Source organism: Puma concolor, chromosome A2, assembly GCF_028749965.1.
Source record: "Puma concolor isolate L17-30 chromosome A2, mPumCon1.1.hap2, whole genome shotgun sequence".
Lineage (NCBI taxonomy): Eukaryota > Metazoa > Chordata > Mammalia > Carnivora > Felidae > Puma > Puma concolor.
Window position 1 is genome coordinate 119,279,618 of NC_141668.1, and position 18,604 is coordinate 119,298,221.

General features: G+C 44.7%; 1 protein-coding gene and 1 non-coding gene across 3 annotated transcripts in view; both read left to right on the forward strand.

The window, feature by feature from the left end:
- Window positions 1–1,447: 1,447 nt before the first annotated feature.
- Window positions 1,448–18,604, forward strand: part of SEC13 (SEC13 homolog, nuclear pore and COPII component) — a 35,556-nt gene continuing 18,399 nt past the window's right edge. The window contains exons 1-5 of one of the 2 annotated variants that reach the window (XM_086697444.1): window positions 1,448–1,580; window positions 4,896–4,940; window positions 7,158–7,273; window positions 10,486–10,637; window positions 11,182–11,315. In XM_086697444.1, the coding sequence (XP_086553570.1) occupies window positions 1,578–1,580; window positions 4,896–4,940; window positions 7,158–7,273; window positions 10,486–10,637; window positions 11,182–11,315 (450 nt within the window). In that variant the 5' untranslated portion in view covers window positions 1,448–1,577. Of the gene's footprint in view, window positions 1,581–1,880; window positions 2,009–4,895; window positions 4,941–7,157; window positions 7,274–10,485; window positions 10,638–11,181; window positions 11,316–18,604 lie in introns of those variants that run through there. The other variant, XM_086697445.1, reaches the window with a different exon arrangement.
- On the forward strand, window positions 17,259–17,365 carry LOC112859518 (U6 spliceosomal RNA). Its single transcript, XR_003223523.2, has one exon. It is a non-coding gene; the product is annotated as a U6 spliceosomal RNA (small nuclear RNA).

Below are 18,604 nucleotides of genomic sequence, written 5' to 3' on the forward strand. Positions count from 1 at the left end.
CTTCAGCGTAGGTATTATAATTTCCACCTAACAGAAGAGAAGACAGCACCTCAGAGAGAGTGCTTCTCCCACCTAGAAAGGAGAAGATACACGAGTGATCCAAGTGGTCATGATGCCAGAATTGGCACTCAAAACTTCTATATTACAGTGTGCTTCAGTCCTACCAGCAAATACCTTAATGAATAAGAAACAATTGCATTGCTTGTCCCAAATCCACAATCTCTCCAGCTTCAATGCCTACACCAGGGAATTCCTTTAATAACAACTATATTATTTGTATTATATCAAAAATGTCATTGTCCCCATTTTCCACTCGAGAAAAACAAGGCTCAGAGAGAAATGATGCACCCAGAGAATCAGTGATGCAGCTATAGATTGAAGGCCAGGGCTTGTCCCTTGAAGAACAGGAGACCCAAGCGCCCTGCCCCCTTTGTCCCCTAGCTCCACCGCCAACATCCCTGCAATATTTCTCCATTAGAGGGAAATAATCTTGAAATCTGGGGTGGGGGCGGAAGGATGAGCCACTGCTTGGAGGCCCAGCACTTAACTCTTTAACACCACACAACTTTGGCCCCCGCTCCAAAGTTCCTTGATGCTCTAGGTCTGTCACACTCTTTGAGCCTTAACATCTTCTCTCCAGCAGTGACCATCGCCAGCTAGAATTCTTCCATCTAGTGTCAAGACAGAAACTGAGGGATTGTGACTTACACAAGGGGAGCCTAGACTCCACCCTAGGTCACTGGACTCATTAACGCCATGAGAGGTCCAGGGCTGCCTGACCATGTGTGGCTGAGGGGAGCTCCCAGGCCCTGTCCAGCAGTACTGCATTCTCATTGTGCTTGTAGGAAGCCCGGGACCTAGGGGTTGGGGACACTGGGGTTTAGGTACTGGGCTCTAGCCGCAAGAGCCTAGCTGAGATCCCTCCCTGCCTGGGGTGTCCACCTGATGGACCAGATTCACAGGATCCCAGGACTGTGGGGAAGGGGCAGTTTGGAGGTCGTGGTTCCTCCCATGGCTTGGAGAGGGCAGGGTGAGAGGGCTCAACCTCTGGTAACTGGCATCCCCTGGCCTTCATTGCCTCCGGTCCCAGCTTTGGGTTCTGAGGAGGGACTAACAAGAAAGCACTAGGACCAGTCTACCCACTACCCCCAAAATTACTCTCCTACGATGTTCATCCTAAGGCCGGTTGGACCCAGAACCCGCAGGGAGGGAGGTGAAGCTGTAGTTATGAATCCTTCCTTTCGTGTACTGATTCCAGCAAAAGGCAAGGGCTCTTCAGGAGACAAGACTGGCTACGGCTGCGGATTCCAAAAGCCCCGGGGTGAGCCGGGCCTTGGAAACCAGAGCCCCACCCCTTTGGTCTCGTGCGCTCTGCACGCAGAAGGGGAGTGGCCTTGGGAGGGCGGGGTATGGCCCGGAAAAGGCACGGACCTTTCGTGCGAGTGGAGCGCGTTGCTACCCGGAGGCTCTAGAGCCACGGCCCGACTGCCGGCCAGCCCGGCGCCGGAAGTGAGCTGTTTGGGGGCGCCGCCGGGAGCTGCCACGTCCGAGACCGGGAGCTGCCCACCGTCGCAAGCATGGTGAGTGTGGGGTCCGGGGATGCGACCCTCCCGGGTTCCACTACCCTGCTGAGGTTCAAGCCCCAGACTGGGGCCATTCAGCTCCCCTTCACCGCTTCGAGGTTTGCGGGGCTCTGGTCCTGCCCCTCGGAACCTTTCGGAGGGGCAGGCCAGAGGGAGGCCTTTGAACCTCTTGGAACTATGCTGACCGCGTTGCTGCCGCGTCTCTTGCTCTTTCTTTTTTCTTTTTTTTTTTTCTCCTCCCCCAACAAATGAAAACAAAACCCAGAACACCGTAGGTGCTACTGTATCCTGAGCCCTTAGTAAGTTCCAAGCGTTGTCCATAATCTCCGCCTGCTAACAGCCCTGCAAAATAGGTGCTGTTATTATCGACACTTTACGCATGAGGAAGCTTGAGGTTCGGAGAGGTGAAGCCTCTTACACCACTGGTAAGTGGCAGAGCTGAGATTCGAACCCTCTTAACCAGTCCTTTGCACCACCTACCACCTCTCCCAGCAGAGATGTATGCGGAACAGTTGTTTGGTGTAGGGCCGGAAAGTATGATGGGCGCTTCAAGAAACTGATGTGAGGATGAGCTTTTAAATGACTGAGGGTAGGGGCTCGATTTTTTAAATCTCTGGCATCCAGCGTACAGTCATTCCACATTTATTCTTTGAGTGAATGACTGAATGGTAACTAATGAATAAAATCATGTCGCTGGAGCCTGGCACAGAGTAGGGGGAATACAGTAAACCAGTGCTCTCAGGAAAATGGGTGTGCTTGGACACACCAGAAGTCAGGACACTGGGTTTAGTTCTTGGTCTGCAGGGTTTGACATTAATCACCTCTTTTGGCCCCTTATTCTTCAGCTGCTGAGTAGAATCGCTCATGTTCTGATACTCAGCATTCTCTAAATGAAATTTTAACTCTTCAGCCGATTGAGAAGAACTGAATTGTTTTAAGGGCTGCCTCTTACTACTTAACAAGGACCAGACAACGTGAGGTGCTCAGGAAGAAGGACCTTTTTTTAGAAAAGAGCTTAAAAATAAAAAGTCACTTCTTCAGAAGTGCGGTTCCCACCAATCCTGGCTGGTGGGTGAGGGTGGTTAAAAATAAATGCTAGTTATTCCTGAGGCCCTTTGGTGAGCTGGGGCAAACCTACCAGTAAACTTTGTTCCTGACTCTGCTTAGCCCTCAGCTGCTGATTTAGGGAAGTCAGTATAACAACCACTTTATATTGTAGATAGACAGCCTGGTCAGGTGGAAAGCTTTGTGTGCTGGGAATTAACAGGTGGGGCTGTTTTTCCAGCTCCGCCTTTAACTAGCTCTTTGACTTTGGCTAATGCTCTCTCTTCTGGGTTTCTTCATTTCCTTAGTTATCAGATGGCTCCAATTAATCCTGCCCTTTGTCCTTCCCAGTGCATCTCAGAGAGTACTTTGTAATCTAGACGGCTTGGCAAGAGTAAGAGAATCTTCATCTTCCATACTTGCCTTTGCAGACCTTAGAGGTCTGCTTATTAGGGAGCCTAGAATTTGATGAGAAAACCAGTGCTTACTTGTTATGTACCTTTTGAACTGCTCTGCAACTGTCCTTTTCCAGTCTCCACTTTTCCAAAAAGTCAAATCAGACTTTATACCTGCAGGGCTTGTACCAGAAAAAAATGAAATGGGAGAGGTGGTAAGATATACCAGTTCCAGGGTGCCTCGGCAGCTCCGTTGGTGAAGCATCCAACTCTTGGTTTCCTCTCAGGATCTCATGGTCATGAGATCAAGCCCCAAGGCAGGTTGCACACTGGGCGTGGAGCTTGCTTGGGATGCTCTCTCTTCCTCTGCCCTCCCCTGCTTGCTCGCTTGCTCTCTTTCTCTCTCAAGAAGGAAGGAAGGAAAGAAAGAAAGGAAAAAGGAAAGAAATACAGTTCCAAACTGAAACCTCCCTTACAGTCCTTTTCTGTCCCAAGAATTTAAATAGTGGTTGAGCAACGTAAAGTTGTCTGGTTTTGTTCATTTATTCATTGAGCAAGCAGTCACTGGGTTCCTTTTGGTTGCAAAGCACTGTGCTTGGGTGATTTGAAAAGATTCAGAACTGTGGATGACACAGACCCTGGTCCAGGGAGTTCATCTTGTGTTAAGAAAAGGGTGTAAAGTGGGGGCACCTGGGTGGCTCAGTTGGTTAAGCGTCCGATTTCAGCTCAGGTCATGATCTCAAGGTTTGTGGATTCGAGCCCCGCATCAGGCTCTGTGCTGACAGCTCGGAGCCAGGAGTCTACTTCAGATTCTCCCTTTCTCTCTCTGCCCCTTACCTGCTTGTGTGCTTGCGCTCTCTCTCGCTCTCTTTCTCTCTCTCAAAAATAAATAAACTTAAAAAAATTTTTAAAAAAAGAAACGATGTAAAGTGTTGTAGACATTAAGTGCTTAAGATACTCAGAGGAGTCCAGCAGGTTGGGGAATCTGGGAATCTTCAAGAACAGGGGCATAATTTGAGCTGGACCTCAAAGAATGAATGGGAGGGTGATGACCATGGCCGCTGTGTTCCAGCCCTATAAGCTGCTCAACACTGGATCCCAGTAAGTGAGGGACTAGGATCTGTCACAGGTGGTGGACCAGGGAGCAGCTTCAGGAGAAACTTGAATCAGCTCTCCAAATCTTAGGTATTAACTCTGTTATGTAAAAAACTGCCTGTAACATCAGAAACTCTGTCATCCAGGAAGGGAACAACAGCCATAGCTCCCCCAGGGTGCCTCTTTACCCTCAAACGTAGCCAGGACTGGTTGCCATTCCCCCCACCTTTGCTCATATTAGTCCCTCTGCTTGGACTTTCCTTTTTTCCCCTGTGCCACCTGGCAAATTTCTCATCATCTGACCCCCAGTTCATGTCTACCACCACCAGCCCCTCAGGCTGCTACGTACATGTAAACTACCGTTAAAGTACTTATCTTTGCATGTCAGGGTTAATTATGTGCAACATTCTTGGGGCAAGAAATACTTCTTTTCTTCATTTTTTAAAATATTTATTTTGAGAGGGAGAGAGCGCGTGCCCATAGAGAGTCCTAAGCTGTTGCACACCATCAGCACAGAGCCTGACGTGGGGCTCCAACTTACTGTAGGTCATGACCTGAGCCGAAATCAAGAGTAAGGTGCTTAACTGAGCCACCCAGGTACCCCAAGAAATACTTCTTACTCATTATATCTCCATTTCTTGGCAGAAAGAACATACTGAAACTAAATGTTTAGTGAATGAATGAACAAATGCAGGCAAGAACTTTAGAAATGACTGATAGATTTAATTTGCATTCTAACTGCCATCTGTTGATTTACCAACTGTATCTTTGGTTTTAGGTATCAGTAATTAACACTGTGGACACCTCCCATGAGGACATGATTGTAAGTATTCCTTTAGCCTTCCCTCACGCACTGTGCAGGTGTGCATTTCAGTGCATGGGAGCATTTCTGTTGATCATCCATAAATCCAGTGTGGCTTTGCACCCTTTAGTCAGGCTGTAGCCTCAGGATATGGTTATTCTCCCAGAAGTGGCTGCCACATTGGCAGGACTCTGACATTCTGGTCACTCTATAGTGGGAGGAATCTGGGAATTGTTTATAGCTCAAGACCCTCGGTCTTTAGGCAACAGAGTAACCTGCTCTGAGATGAAGGCTGCGTAGGTGCGAAGGTCTGACAATGGTTTTCCCACATGCCTTCCTCCTACTGCTACTTCTTAGCCCCATAGCAAAGAGGGCTGAAAGAAGAGAGAATAGGAAGGTTACTCAGTACAAAGGCAGAGAGCATTTACCGCGAAAGCCCAAAGCAGAGCCAAGGTAGGACTACCACAGACAGTGGGCCGGGCAAAGCCCTTTGAACCAGAACTCATTAACTCAGAGCGTTTCCTGAGAGGCAAACACAGCTCGGTATCAGAGGACAGGGCGGTGGAGAAGGTCCAGAGATTAAAGTCTCTAGCAGCAAAGATGCAGACACTCCTTCATGCAGGGCCAAGCAGTCCAGGCCCAGCCTTTGAGCAAGACCCTGTTCAATAAGCTTACAGCATTTCCTCCCTGCCCTCACAACCTCACCAGCAATTGCTTTTGGGCTTCTGAGATGTTGCCTGGTCTCACGGTGGTTGTATATCTTTTTTGGATGCAGTCATGTGTTGGTCTAGCTGTAAGACCACACCTCCTTGGAGACAGCATGGTACCTTGGGTAAGAAAATGCAGTCTGAGACTCCCACCAATTTCTTAACTTTTCTGGGCCAGCATTGATTTCCCCATAGGTAAAATGGGGAAAATAATGGATATGCTACCTGCTTGGGTAGGTTAGATTTGAGAAGCAGATGAGGCATAGTAGTAATGACTAATGTTTGCATGTTCACTTACTGTCAGACTCATACTAAATACTTTCAGTATCTCATTTACCCTTCATAACAACTCTTAAAGCAGATGCCACCATTAGCCCCATTTAAAGAGAAGGAAACAAGTTTAAGGAGATTATGTCATTTTCCAGGTAAGGTAAAGAGATAGGATTTAAGTCTGTAGGTACTATGCCCTACTTCCTGTTGAAGTGTGTGATGGCACTGTGCAAGAGAAGTGTCCAAGAAATCTATCTTAATACTTGCATTGCCTGCCTTCCAAGAAGCCAAGACCTAGAAGAGTTGAGGGGGTGACTTCCAAAGAAGAATCAGGACGTTTTCCTCAGGTAGAGAGAGAGGTGGGGAAAGAATGTTGAAGCAGACAGAATGCTTCTGTTGAAAAAGTGGAATTGCTCCTGAATACCATAAGAATGATAGCTGATAGTTCCTAAAACCCCCAAGATGAGACAACTGAAGAAGGTACCTTGGAATAGGCAACAAACAGGAAGGACCAGGATGTTCAGTGGGGCAAAGCCTCATCCTTGCACCTCAGAGGAACCAGGGAGACAAGAGCTGTGGGCAGGGACCAGCCCTAGGTCTGGATGGACAGTTAGCATCCAGAAGGTCCATTCATCAGTGGGACTAGTGACATTTAAGGCATTGGTGAAGAGTCTGGGGTACTGGGCCTACTACTAGGAAAAAGGTCTAGTAAAAATCCAGAAACAAAGGTCCACAAAGGATCTAAGGCCATGGTTGGAGGAAGGAGCCCAAATGTCTGAATAGAACCTTGTGTCCAGGCCCAATGTGCATTTTAGAGGACCTCACTGGGGACTACAGGCAGTCTTAGGCTGTTCCTTTGGATCAGCATTAGCCCTGGGTTCTGGGGCTGAGCTGAACCTCCAGGTATCCTCCCCGGTAGCCCACAGAGCCTCAGAACATGGTGGGGCCTGAGGAAGGAAGAAGAGGGAGGCTAGCCAGTCAGCGTTTTGTCTCCCATACCCACCCTACAGAATAGGATGGAAAGGACTTTCCCAGGTCTGTAAAGGGTCTCAAAGCAGCTAGGTATGGTTTTTCTTGTCCCTTCAGAAAGACAGTGCCTGTCAGAGAAATGGGAATGTCAGGATGCTGGCTTGTTGCCTGATAGTGATGCTGCTTTGAGGTTAATTTCAGGTAAATTTTGGTCCAAATTAGACTGTCCTGGTGACTACCCCACCCCCACCCACCCAGCCTGCAGGCTTCCTGAGCTATCCTCCCTTTGCAGCACGATGCCCAGATGGACTACTATGGCACCCGCCTGGCAACCTGCTCATCAGACAGGTCCGTGAAAATCTTCGATGTGCGAAATGGAGGACAAATCCTCATCGCCGACCTCAGGGGGTGAGTGTAGCCACACCTGGGCAAGATCTCAGAGAATGGTTGGGCTTCTCAAGAAAGGCGGGAAAAGCTAAGAACGCAGATCAGAGGAGCCCCATGGTGCAGTTAGCAGAGAGAACACCCAGGTCCCAGCCAAGTGACTGCCCTCAGCAGACATCCCGGGCTGATGGATCCAGGAATAAATCCCAACTTTGCCACCCAGATACCCACTAGAAGACCTTGGGCAAGGCCTTCACCTGCTCACCCTCAAAATGGGCTGATGCTGCCTCCTCCCAGGCAGGGCCTGCTCACCACGTGCTTTCAATAGCTACTGCTGCCTTTAAAAGTGGGAAATGACCTTCCTTTGTTTAGCCAACGTGATCTAAAGTGGCTCTGAAAGGCAGAAATGTAAGAATAATGTTAATGTAAAAATGCATTAGTAATTATATAAATCCTATAAATTTGCCTATTTACCCATGGCAGATATTCAGTAATATTTACAAATGTTTGATTTATTCTCTCCCTACTGAGATTCTTTTTTTTTTTTAAATATGAAATTTATTGTCAAATTGGTTTCCATACAACACCCAGTGCTCATCCCAACAGGTGCCCTCCTCAATACCCACCACCCATCCTCCCCTCCCTGCCACCCCCCAGCAGCCCTCAGTTTGCTCTCAGTTTTTTTTTAAAAAATTTTTTTTTTCTTCAACGTTTATTTATTTTTGGGACAGAGAGAGACAGAGCATGAATGGGGGAGGGGCAGAGAGAGAGGGAGACACAGAATCAGAAACGGGCTCCAGGCTCCGAGCCATCAGCCCAGAGCCTGACGCGGGGCTCGAACTCACGGACCGCGAGATCGTGACCTGGCTGAAGTCGGACGCTCAACCGACTGCGCCACCCAGGCGCCCCTGCTCTCAGTTTTTAAGAGTCTCTTATGCTTTGGCTCTCTCCCACTCTAACCTTTTTTTTTTTTTTTCCTTCCCCTCCCCCATGGGTTCCTGTTAAGTCTCTCAGGATCCACATAAGAGTGAAACCATATGGTATCTGTCTTTCTCTGTATGGCTTATTTCACTTAGCATAACACTCTCCAGTTCCATCCACGTTGCTACAAAGGGCCATATTTCATCTCCCTACTGAGATTCTTGAGATCCTGGCTGGTTTTGGTGGCCACACTTCTGCTTTCCCTCATTCCACTGCCTTTCAAATAAATGGGAGTTCTTGACCTGGATTCCATGGATCTCCAGTGTTCTGTGTATAGAATTCAGGGGTTGGTGAACTGGGGCTGAGGGAAAAAAAAAAATCACATCTTTATTTTCAGTGACTCAGATATTTAGCATTTCCTTCAACCTTGGAGGTAGGCTGGAAACCACAGAAGTCAGAGCACCTGTAACTTTATTACCAGTAGAAGACACACATGGTTTCATATCACATTACAGTTGTAGCTGTCTCAGAGTAGCACTTAACACTCATCACTACTCTGAACTAAGAGTGGCTATTAGACTTGCCACTAGAGTTTATTAATGTGCTAACCGAGAAGTACACGTATCACTATATTATAAATTGTTCTTTAACATTTCACTAACTATATTGTAGTATAATTAGGTTTTCTTTATAATCCTAGCTTGATGTATTGTATCCATTATTCTGAAAAGGGACCAACCATTGCCTTCACCAGACTGCACAGGAGAAATTAAGAACCCCTGACAGACAGGGGCTTATTACACGTTTGTTAATTAAAGAAGGCATAACTTGGGGCGCCTGGGTGACTCAGCTGGTTAAGCGTCCGACTTTGCCTCAGGTCATAATCTCACAGTTGGTGAGTTCAAGCCCCGCGTCGGGCTCTGTGCTGACATCTTAGAGCGTGGAACCTGCTTTGGATTCTGTGTCTCCCTCTCTCTGCTCCTCCCCCACTCATGCTCTTTCTCTCTCTTAAAAATAAGCAAATGAACATTAAAAAATTTTTTTAAGTTTTCTATATAAAAAAAAAAAGAAGGCATAACTAAGTAGCCTTCTGGGGAGATGGGCCTAGAAGTTCCCCTCTTCCTGAGTGTCAAAAATTGCGTAAGGGGTCACATGCTACTTTCCCTGGGCAGCAGCAGCCCATGGCTACACAGAGAGGTACCTGGCTGCCAGCTCTGGCAGAAGCAGGCACGTCTGCTGTTACTCAGTCCTTTCTGCCCTGTTTTTCTTAGGTTCAAAAGATGTGCAATATTACAGGAATAAAAAATTCACACACCCTTTCTTTTTTTTGCCTCAGTTAAAACTATGCTAGTTGTAGGACATTTGAGTCTTCTGTGAGTTTGCTTGGCAGCTCCTTTGTGGGGACTGGGAATTGTCCCAGCCAGAGGGAGGACACTTTGAGTGGGGTAGAGGAGTGAACAAGGAACAGCAGTACCAACTAACAGGCATGAGTGGTTTTTTCTTTTCTTGTGCCCAGCACTGTTCCAAGCTTTATGTGTGAGTTATCACCAATATTTCCCCTCATGAGCACGGTATGAAAGAAGCCTTGCTCATATCTCCATTGGGAGACTAAGCCATAGAAAGGGCATGGCCCTTGCCTAAAGTCAAGCAGCTAGTGAATGGCGAGTGGGTGTGAAAGAGCCTGGGCCATCACCTCTGCCATGCTTCTTTGTGCTTGGTGCCCACCCTTCCCTGCATCTTAGAGACAGTCCTAGTACAGAGTCTAGCACTACGTGTGTGCTCAGATAGTACTTACCAGGTGAATGCATAAGATCAGAAGAGCAGAGACATGCCCTTGAACAAATTAGAAGAAGAGTGAAAAATATGAAACAGATACTCAAGACTTAGCCATTGTGGAAGGATGAGTAGCAGTTCACTCTGTAAATACTTCCTGAGTATTTGTGGGTGCAAACCCTAGATTGATCAGTGCACAAATGAATAGACTGAGAGGCTTCTCCTGATGATGGCAGGTGTAAGTGGTGTCGGCTGCACTGCGGGACGAGGGAGGGAGGTTCTGCCGTGTAGGAACAAAGAGGCTGACTTAGAGTCCTGACTTGCTTTCAAAGCCTCTGTGACCTCTTTCACGTCCCAACAAAGGTCCCTTTTGGCGGTGACATCCTATAGTTCTCCCTTATAAAATTCTTAGGTGGCTCTGTCCTAAGATACTGTATCTGCCTATCAAGGAAGGCATTCAGTTGGGTCCAAAGTAGTGGCTGGCAGAGCACCGCAGGTTCCTGTGGCCCATGTGAGCCACCTCTGATCCTCTCCCCTTGCAGTCACGAGGGTCCTGTGTGGCAAGTGGCCTGGGCCCACCCCATGTATGGGAACATCTTGGCATCCTGCTCCTATGACCGGAAAGTCATTATCTGGAAAGAGGAGAATGGCACCTGGGAGAAGACACATGAGCACACAGGCCACGACTCCTCAGGTACCGTGAGTGTGGTAGGAGTGGGTGGGCGGGGCCTTGCACCGGTCGTGGCTGAAGCTCACTGGCGCCTTTCCCCTCGTGGTGCTCCTTGTTTATCCCTTGGATTTGATTGGTTTTTCTGCTCTCTGTCCGCAGCAGAGGTAAGGCGCTAAGACCTAAAGCCAGTCTAAAGCAAATCAAGAAAGGAAAAAAAAAAACACGCTGCATTTTTTTTTTTTTTTAAGTTTATTCATTTTAAGTACTGGCCTTTATTCTCAGATTATTGTCCTTTTTTTCCTATTACTTTTTTATTAATGTAGTGTTATATTGGTTTCAGATGTATATTATGATTCAGTATTTCTATCCATTACTCCGTGCTCATCACAATAAGTACACCCTTAATCTCTTTTATCTATCCCACCCCATCCTACTTTTTGTAAAGGTAGACTATAGTTTATGAAGTTATGATAGTCGTAGGTGATGGGTTTTTTAAATCTTCTTAATTGACAAAAGTGAAACTTCCTCTTGGGAAATTCTGCTAACTGTGCCTCCCTCCTTCCCACAGTAAACTCTGTGTGCTGGGCCCCCCATGACTATGGCCTAATCCTCGCCTGTGGGAGCTCGGATGGGGCCATCTCCCTGCTGACATACACCGGAGAGGGCCAGTGGGAAGTGAAAAAGATCAACAATGCTCACACTGTAAGTCCAGACTCTGCCTGCATGTGGAGGGTAGCTCTGCTGCCTTGCCTTGTGTCTCCTGGAAACTCCCTAGAGAGTGGCAGGAGTTGTGTCACTGCTCTGCGGGGGTCTGGGAAGGACTGATGCTCAGACTTGTTTGGTGGGGCAGCTTCAAGCCGCTTTGCTCTGAAGCCAGACAGAGGTGGCATCCAGGGAGGCCCCAAGGTGCACCAGCCTCATTCAGCCCAGGACAGGGTTTGGCACAGATGCCTTCTTGCAAGCTCCCAAGTCAGGGAGGGCCAGGGCACTGGCAAGGTGATAGTGGCAGCCTGCCTTCCTGCTACCTTTGCCATGGACGCCTCAAGTTAACGTGCTTGCAGTGGTCATTGGGACCCCCTCGAACTGAGTGGTGTTATAAAGAGCATCATAGGAATTCAGTGCCTTGCATTTCCATTCATTGGATATTATGGTTGAAATAAGAAAGCAGTATGGGGCGCCTGGGTGGCGCAGTCGGTTGAGCGTCCGACTTCAGCCAGGTCACGATCTCGCGGTCCGTGAGTTCGAGCCCCGCGTCGGGCTCTGGGCTGATGGCTCAGAGCCTGGAGCCTGTTTCCAATTCTGTGTCTCCCTCTCTCTCTGCCCCTCCCCCGTTCATGCTCTTGTCTCTCTCTGTCCCAAAAATAAATAAACGTTGAAAAAAAAAAAATTTAAAAAAAAAAAAAAAAAGAAAGCACTATGGACAGTGGAAGAGTGTCTCACACCATTTGAGCCCCTACTGTGTGTCACGTAATCCTCACAAACATTTGTCAATGAAAGAAGAAATTATCAAATTAACAGATTTGCAAGGTAAGCAGTCCTGTTCCCATTTAATGTTGACACAGAAAAGGCTTAGAAAAAGTAAACGACTTAGAGAAGGCCCTGTGTCAGCGTTAGAACCCAGAATCTGTGCCTTCTCACTATATAACAGTTCCAACTTTGGTGGCCCCAGATTCTTCTGCAGTCTACCCAGATGGAAACTTGGTAGCTCTCAAGCTTGACACTGTACTTATGCGCCTCTCGAGTTTAAGAGATCCACAGCCTGTTCAGCCCTCAAGGCCCCAGGAGCCTGTGTCAGGGTCTTTACTTGAGGTGCTTGGATTCTTATCTGCTGACTAGCTTGCAGAAATGAATAGGGTGAGCGGCTTCTGGGAAGATGGTGGGGAATGGCATCATAGCTTTTCAGTCTTTCCTCATCTCTCTGTAAAAACCAACAGAGCAACTAGGTAGCACAACCAAAAACTCAGTAACCACATTTACAACAGAACGAGGTAACAAGGTATTTCCACAACCTCCAAAGTAGAGGCAGAGGGAAATAAACTAGCAACAACCAAAGGCTTTAGGGTATTGGTATCTGAGCAGGAGGAAGCAGGAAGCAATGGAGTGCCTTCTAACTGACAAAGCAGCCAACCGTGTTCACTGGAAACCATAGCTGGCCAGTGTAAGAACAGCACCTGAAACTGAAAGAAGTTTTGCATTTTTTTTGTTTTTAAATTAATATACAATTTCCTTACAAAATTCACCCCTTTTTAAAATATACAATTCTGTAGTTCTTAGTATATTCACAAAATTGTGCAATTATCACTGCTGATTTTCAGAACTTTTTTATCACCCCAAAAAGAATCCTCCTTAGCAGTCGCTCTCCCCCCTACCCCCAACCTAGGCAACTTCTAATTGACTTTCTGTCTATGGATTTGCCTATTCAGGACATTTCGTATGAATGGAATCCTATAATACAGGCAGATCCTATAATACCTCAGAGCCATTGTGGGTTTGGTTCCAGACCACTGCAGTAAAGGGAGTCGAGGAATTTTTTTGGTTTCCCATTGCATATAAAAGTTATATTTACACTCTCCTATAGTCTATTAAGTATACAGTAATAGCATTGGGTCTAAAAAACAATGTATGTACCTTAAATAAAATTTATTGCTGAAAAATGCTAAGCATCATCTGAGTAGTCAAGTTGTAATGTTTTTTTGTTTTTGTGGGGGGGGGTTTGGGGTTTTTTTGTGTGTGTTTTTTTGGTTTTTGTTTTGTTTTTTATTTGCTGGTGAAGGGGCTTGCCTCAGTGTTGATGGCTGCTGACTGATCAGGGTGGTGGTTGTTGAAGGCTGGAGTGGTGGGGCAGTTTCTTAAAAGAAAACAGCTTTGAAGATTCCCACATCTATTGATTCTTCCGTTTATGAACAATTTCTCTGTAGCATGAAATGCTGTTTAATAGTATTTTACCCACAGCAGAACTTCTTTCAAACTTGGAGTCCATCCTCTCAAATCCTGCCGCTGCCTTATCAGCTAAGTATATGTAATATTCTAAATCTTTTGTTGTCATGTCAACAGTCTTCACAGCATCTCCACCAGGAGTACATTCCATCTCAGGAAACCACTTTCTTTGTCATCCAGAAGAAGCAACTTCTTGTGTGTTAAAGTTGGATCGTTTGATTATAGCAGTTCAGTCTCATCTTCAGGCTCCACTTCTAGTTCTCTTGCTCTTTCCACCACATCTGCAGTTATTCCTTCCGCACTCTTGTTCATGTTGTTATTTTGATTTCTTCCCATGAATCACAGATGTTCTTAATGGCATCTAGAACAGTGAATCCTTTCCAGAAGGTGTTCAGTTTACTTTGCCCAGATCCATCAGAGGAATCACCATGGCAGCCACAGCCTTACAAAATATATTTCTTAAATAATAAGACTTGAAAGTCAAAATTATTCCTTAATCCATGGAAATTGCTGAATGGATATTATGTTAGTAGGAATGAAAACTACATTAATCTCATTGTCATTAATCTCCATTAGATCTCTTGGGTGACCAGGTACATTGTCAGCAGTAATACTTTTTTTTAACTTTCATTTATTTTTGAGAGAGAGCACAAGCAGGGGAGGGGTAGAAAGGGGAACAGAGGATCTGAAGTGGGCTTCATGGTAACAGCAGAGAGCCCGATACAGGACTCTAACTTGCAGACCGCAAAATCATGACCTGAGCCGAAGCGGGACGCTTAACCGACGGAGCCACCCAGGCTCCCCCAGGCACAGACATTTTAAAGGATTCTTTGGGTAATATGTCTCAACAGGGGACTTAAAATATTCCATAAACCACATTGTAAACAGATGTGCTGTCATCCAGGCTTTGTTGTTCCACTTATACAGCCCAGGCAGAGTAGATTTAGCATAAATCTTAAGGACGCTAGGATTTTCTGCATGGTAAATGAGCACTGGCTTCAACCTCAAGTCACCAACTGCATTAGCCCCTAACAAGAGAATCGGCCTGTCTTTGAAACTTTGAAGCCAGGCATTGGCTTTTCTCTAGCTATGCCTAGATGGCATCTTCTTCCAATAGAAGGCTATTTCATCTACATCGAAACTCTGTTTACTGTAGTCACCTTCATTCATGATCTGAGCTAGATCTTATGGATAACTTGCTGCAGCTTCTACATCAGCACCTGCTGTTTCACCCTGCACGTTTATGTTATGGAGATGGCCTTTTTTCTTAAACCTTAGGAGCCCACCTCTGCTAGCTTCACACTTCTGTGGCTTCCTCACCTCTCTCAGCCTTCACAGAATTGAAGAGAGTTAGAGCCTTGCTCTCAATTAGGCTTTGGTTTAAGGGAATGTTGTGGCTGCTGGTGTTATCTTCTCTCCAGACCACTAAAACCTTCTCCTTATCAGTGGTGAGGTGGTTTCACTTTTTTATCATTAGCATAGTCACTGGAGTAGCCCTTTCAATTTCCTTCAAGAACTTTTCCTTTGCATTCAGATGTTGGCTCTTCGGTGCAAGAGGCCTAGCTTGTATAGTCTATCTCAACTTTTGACATGCCTTCCTCACTGAGCTGAATTATTTCTAGCTTTTGATTTAAAGTGAGAGACACATGACTCTTGCTTTCACTTGAACAGTTAGAGGTCATTGTAAGGTTATTAACTGGCCTAATTTCAGTACCGTTTGTGTCTCATAGGAAGACCCAAGGAGAGGGTGAGAGATGGGGGAACAGCCAGTTAGTGGAGCAGTCAAAACATGCACATTTATCAATGAAGCTTGTCATTTTATATAGGTGTATTCATGGCACCCTAAAACATTTGCAATAATAACATCAAAGATTGCTGATCACAAATCACCATAACAAATATAGCAATGAAAAAGCTTGAAATATTTGAGAAGTACCAAAACAGACACACAAAGCGAGCAAATGCTGTTGGAACAATGGCACCAATAGACTTACTTGACACAGGGTAGCCACACACCTTCAATTTGTAAAAAACACGGTGTAACTGAAGCACAATAAAGTGGAACACAATTGAATGAGGTATGCCAAATGTGGTCCTTTGTGACTGGCTTCTCTCATTTAACATGTTTTCAGGATTCATATCATAGTATGAGTGCTTTATACCTTTGTATGATTGTGTGATATTCCATCCTGTGAATTTATGTATCTCATTTAGCCGTTAATAGACATTTTCAGCTATTGTGAATACTGCTATGAACTTTCATGTATAAGATTTTTTGTGAGCATATGTTTTCAGTTTTCTTGGGTATATACCTGGGAGTAGAATTACCAAGTCAGATGGAAACTGTCTGTTTAACATTTTGAGTTTCCAGGTTAATTATACCATTTTACATGGCTTCCAGCAGTGGACAAGGGTTTTGGTGTCTCCACATCCTTGCCAAATCTGTCATCTTTTTTTGTTTGTTTTGTTATAGCCATCCGAGTGGGTGTGAAGCGGTACCTCACTGTGGCCTCAGTTTGCATTTTTCTAATGACTAATGAAGTTGGGCACATTTTCATATGCTTACTAGCCATCTGTATTATCTTTGGAGGACTGACTGGGAGGGGTTTAATACTTTGTCCTACCAGTTGAGTGCAAGCCCCTCACCCTGGGAAAAACTAAAGGGACTTGTAGAAATCTGACCTTTATGACCCACTAAGGCTTGTTTCCATGACAGGACCCCTGGTGAGGAGAAACTACTAGAAATCAAAATCGAGCAGGAGAGAGACACAGAAAAAGGAAAGCAAGGATGTAGACCAAAGTCAGGGAGGGGAACAGAGCCAAGAAATCTTGAAAGCAAGTTGTCATATTTGTCAGCACATTTATTAACAAAAACAGACTTCTCAACCTAGAAAGGCTTCCCTGGACCTCACTTTTTCAGGACAACTAATTTCACATAAAAATAACAAAAGCATTTGAGGTGAAATTACATAAATTTTAACTCACAAGAAAGGGAAAGAGTATAGAAACTGGTTTGGAGGCTGGTGGGCAGCATGTTACCATGGAAGTTTCTAATTTAAGAGGGGATGTAGTTAGGTAGGCTCTAAGGGGGTTTTGGTATAATAAACTATTTGAGTAATTTACATTGTTCTGAATGTATATAATATACATTAGGAATTTTTAGGAGCTTTATCCTTAACTAAATTCTTGAGCATTCTGAATGTTTTAAAGTTATTTCTTAGGAAAAAAATTTTCCAGGGAAGAAGTTGTCAAGGGATAGGTGAAATACATCATGGGGATTCAGGAGGGCACTTTTGATGAGCACAGGGTGATGGATGGAAGTGTTGAATCACTGTGAAACTAAATATAACACTGCGTGTTAACTAACTGGAATTAAGGTAAAAACTTAAAATTAAAAAAAAAAGAATATACAGAATAACATCCTGACAAGCAATGAAAGAAAGGCATGCCCACAAAACAGAATCAAACTCTCACCTGCTATTTCAAATCAAGCTAAGAAACATTTTTTAAATGATACAAGGTGTGAAAAAAATACCATAAGTCACAATTAGAAAAACTTCAAAATGAAGTGACAGAATTTAGGAAAAAATCAGAAATGAAAAATTATTTCAGTAATAAAGACTAAACTGGAAAGAATACAAGAGCAAATAAACACAACCACAGATAATGTCTTAAGAGAAATAGATCACGAAGAAGAGGAAATTTCTTGTTCTTGATTTGGCAGCATATATACTAAAATTGGAACAATATAGAGAAGATTAGCATGGCCCCTACACAAGGATGACACACAAATTCATGAAGTGTTCCATATTTTTGGAATACTACTCAGCCATCAAAAAAAACCTGAAATCTTACTTGCAACGATGTGGATGGAGCTAGAATATATTATGCTAAGCGAAATAAGTCAATCAGAGAAAGACAAATACCATATGATTTCACTCATATATGGAATTTAACAAACAAAGCAGAAGAACATATGGGAAAGGGGAAAAGAGAAGAGAGAGACACAAACCACAAAAGACTCTTAATGAGGAGAACAAACTGAGAGTCGCTGGAGGGGAGGTGGATGAGAGATGGACTAGATGGGTGATGGGTATTAAAAAGAGCATTTGTTGTAATGAGCACTGGGCGTCATATGTAAGTGATGAATCACTGAATTCTACCTCTGAAACCAATATTGCATTGTATATTAACTAAAATATAAAAAGAAAATAGTATTTTTGAAAAAAAAAATGAAGAGATAGGGGTGCCTGGGTGGCTCAGTCGGTTAAGTGGCCAACTTCGGCTCAGGTCATGATCTTGTGGTCTGTGAGTTTGAGCCCCGCGTCAGGCTCTGTGCTGACAGCTCAGAGCCTGGAGCCTGTTTCAGATTCTGTGTCTCCCTCTCTCTGACCCTCCCCTGTTCATGCTCTGTCTCTCCCTGTCTCAAAAATAAATAAAACGTTAAAAAAAAAATTTTTTTTTTAAATGAAGAGCTAAAAAGATTTTGAGAAAAAAGGCAAAGATCAAACATGAATATGAAGAACTCCTGAAGAAGAAAAAACAACAAATACTAAAAACTAATTCAAGAAAACTATCTTAAAATTTTAAAACAAAATTTGAAACTGCATTTTGAGAGAGCATGCTCTACACATAAGAATATCAAGGGGCACCTGGGCGGCTCACTGTTGGTTAAGCATCTGACTCTTGCTTTCAGTTCAGGTCATGATCTTATGGTTCAAGGGATCAAACCCTGCATCAAGCTCTGTGCTGACAATGCAGAGCCTACTTGGATTCTCCTTGAGCATTGTCTTTCTCTCTCTCAAAATAAATAAATAAACTTTAGAGAAAAAAGAAATCTCAACCCAGAGGGGTGCCTGGCTGGCTAAGTTGATAGACCATATGGCTCTTGATCTTAGGGTCATGAGTTCCAGTCCCATGTTGGGCATGGGGTCTACTTAAAAAAATAAAATGCTTAAAAAAAAAGTATCAACCCAGAATCACTAGCATAAAGGGCGTAATTGTAATAAAATTACTGGCCTTTAAATAAAATCGTTTGGGCATCCGGGGGAAAA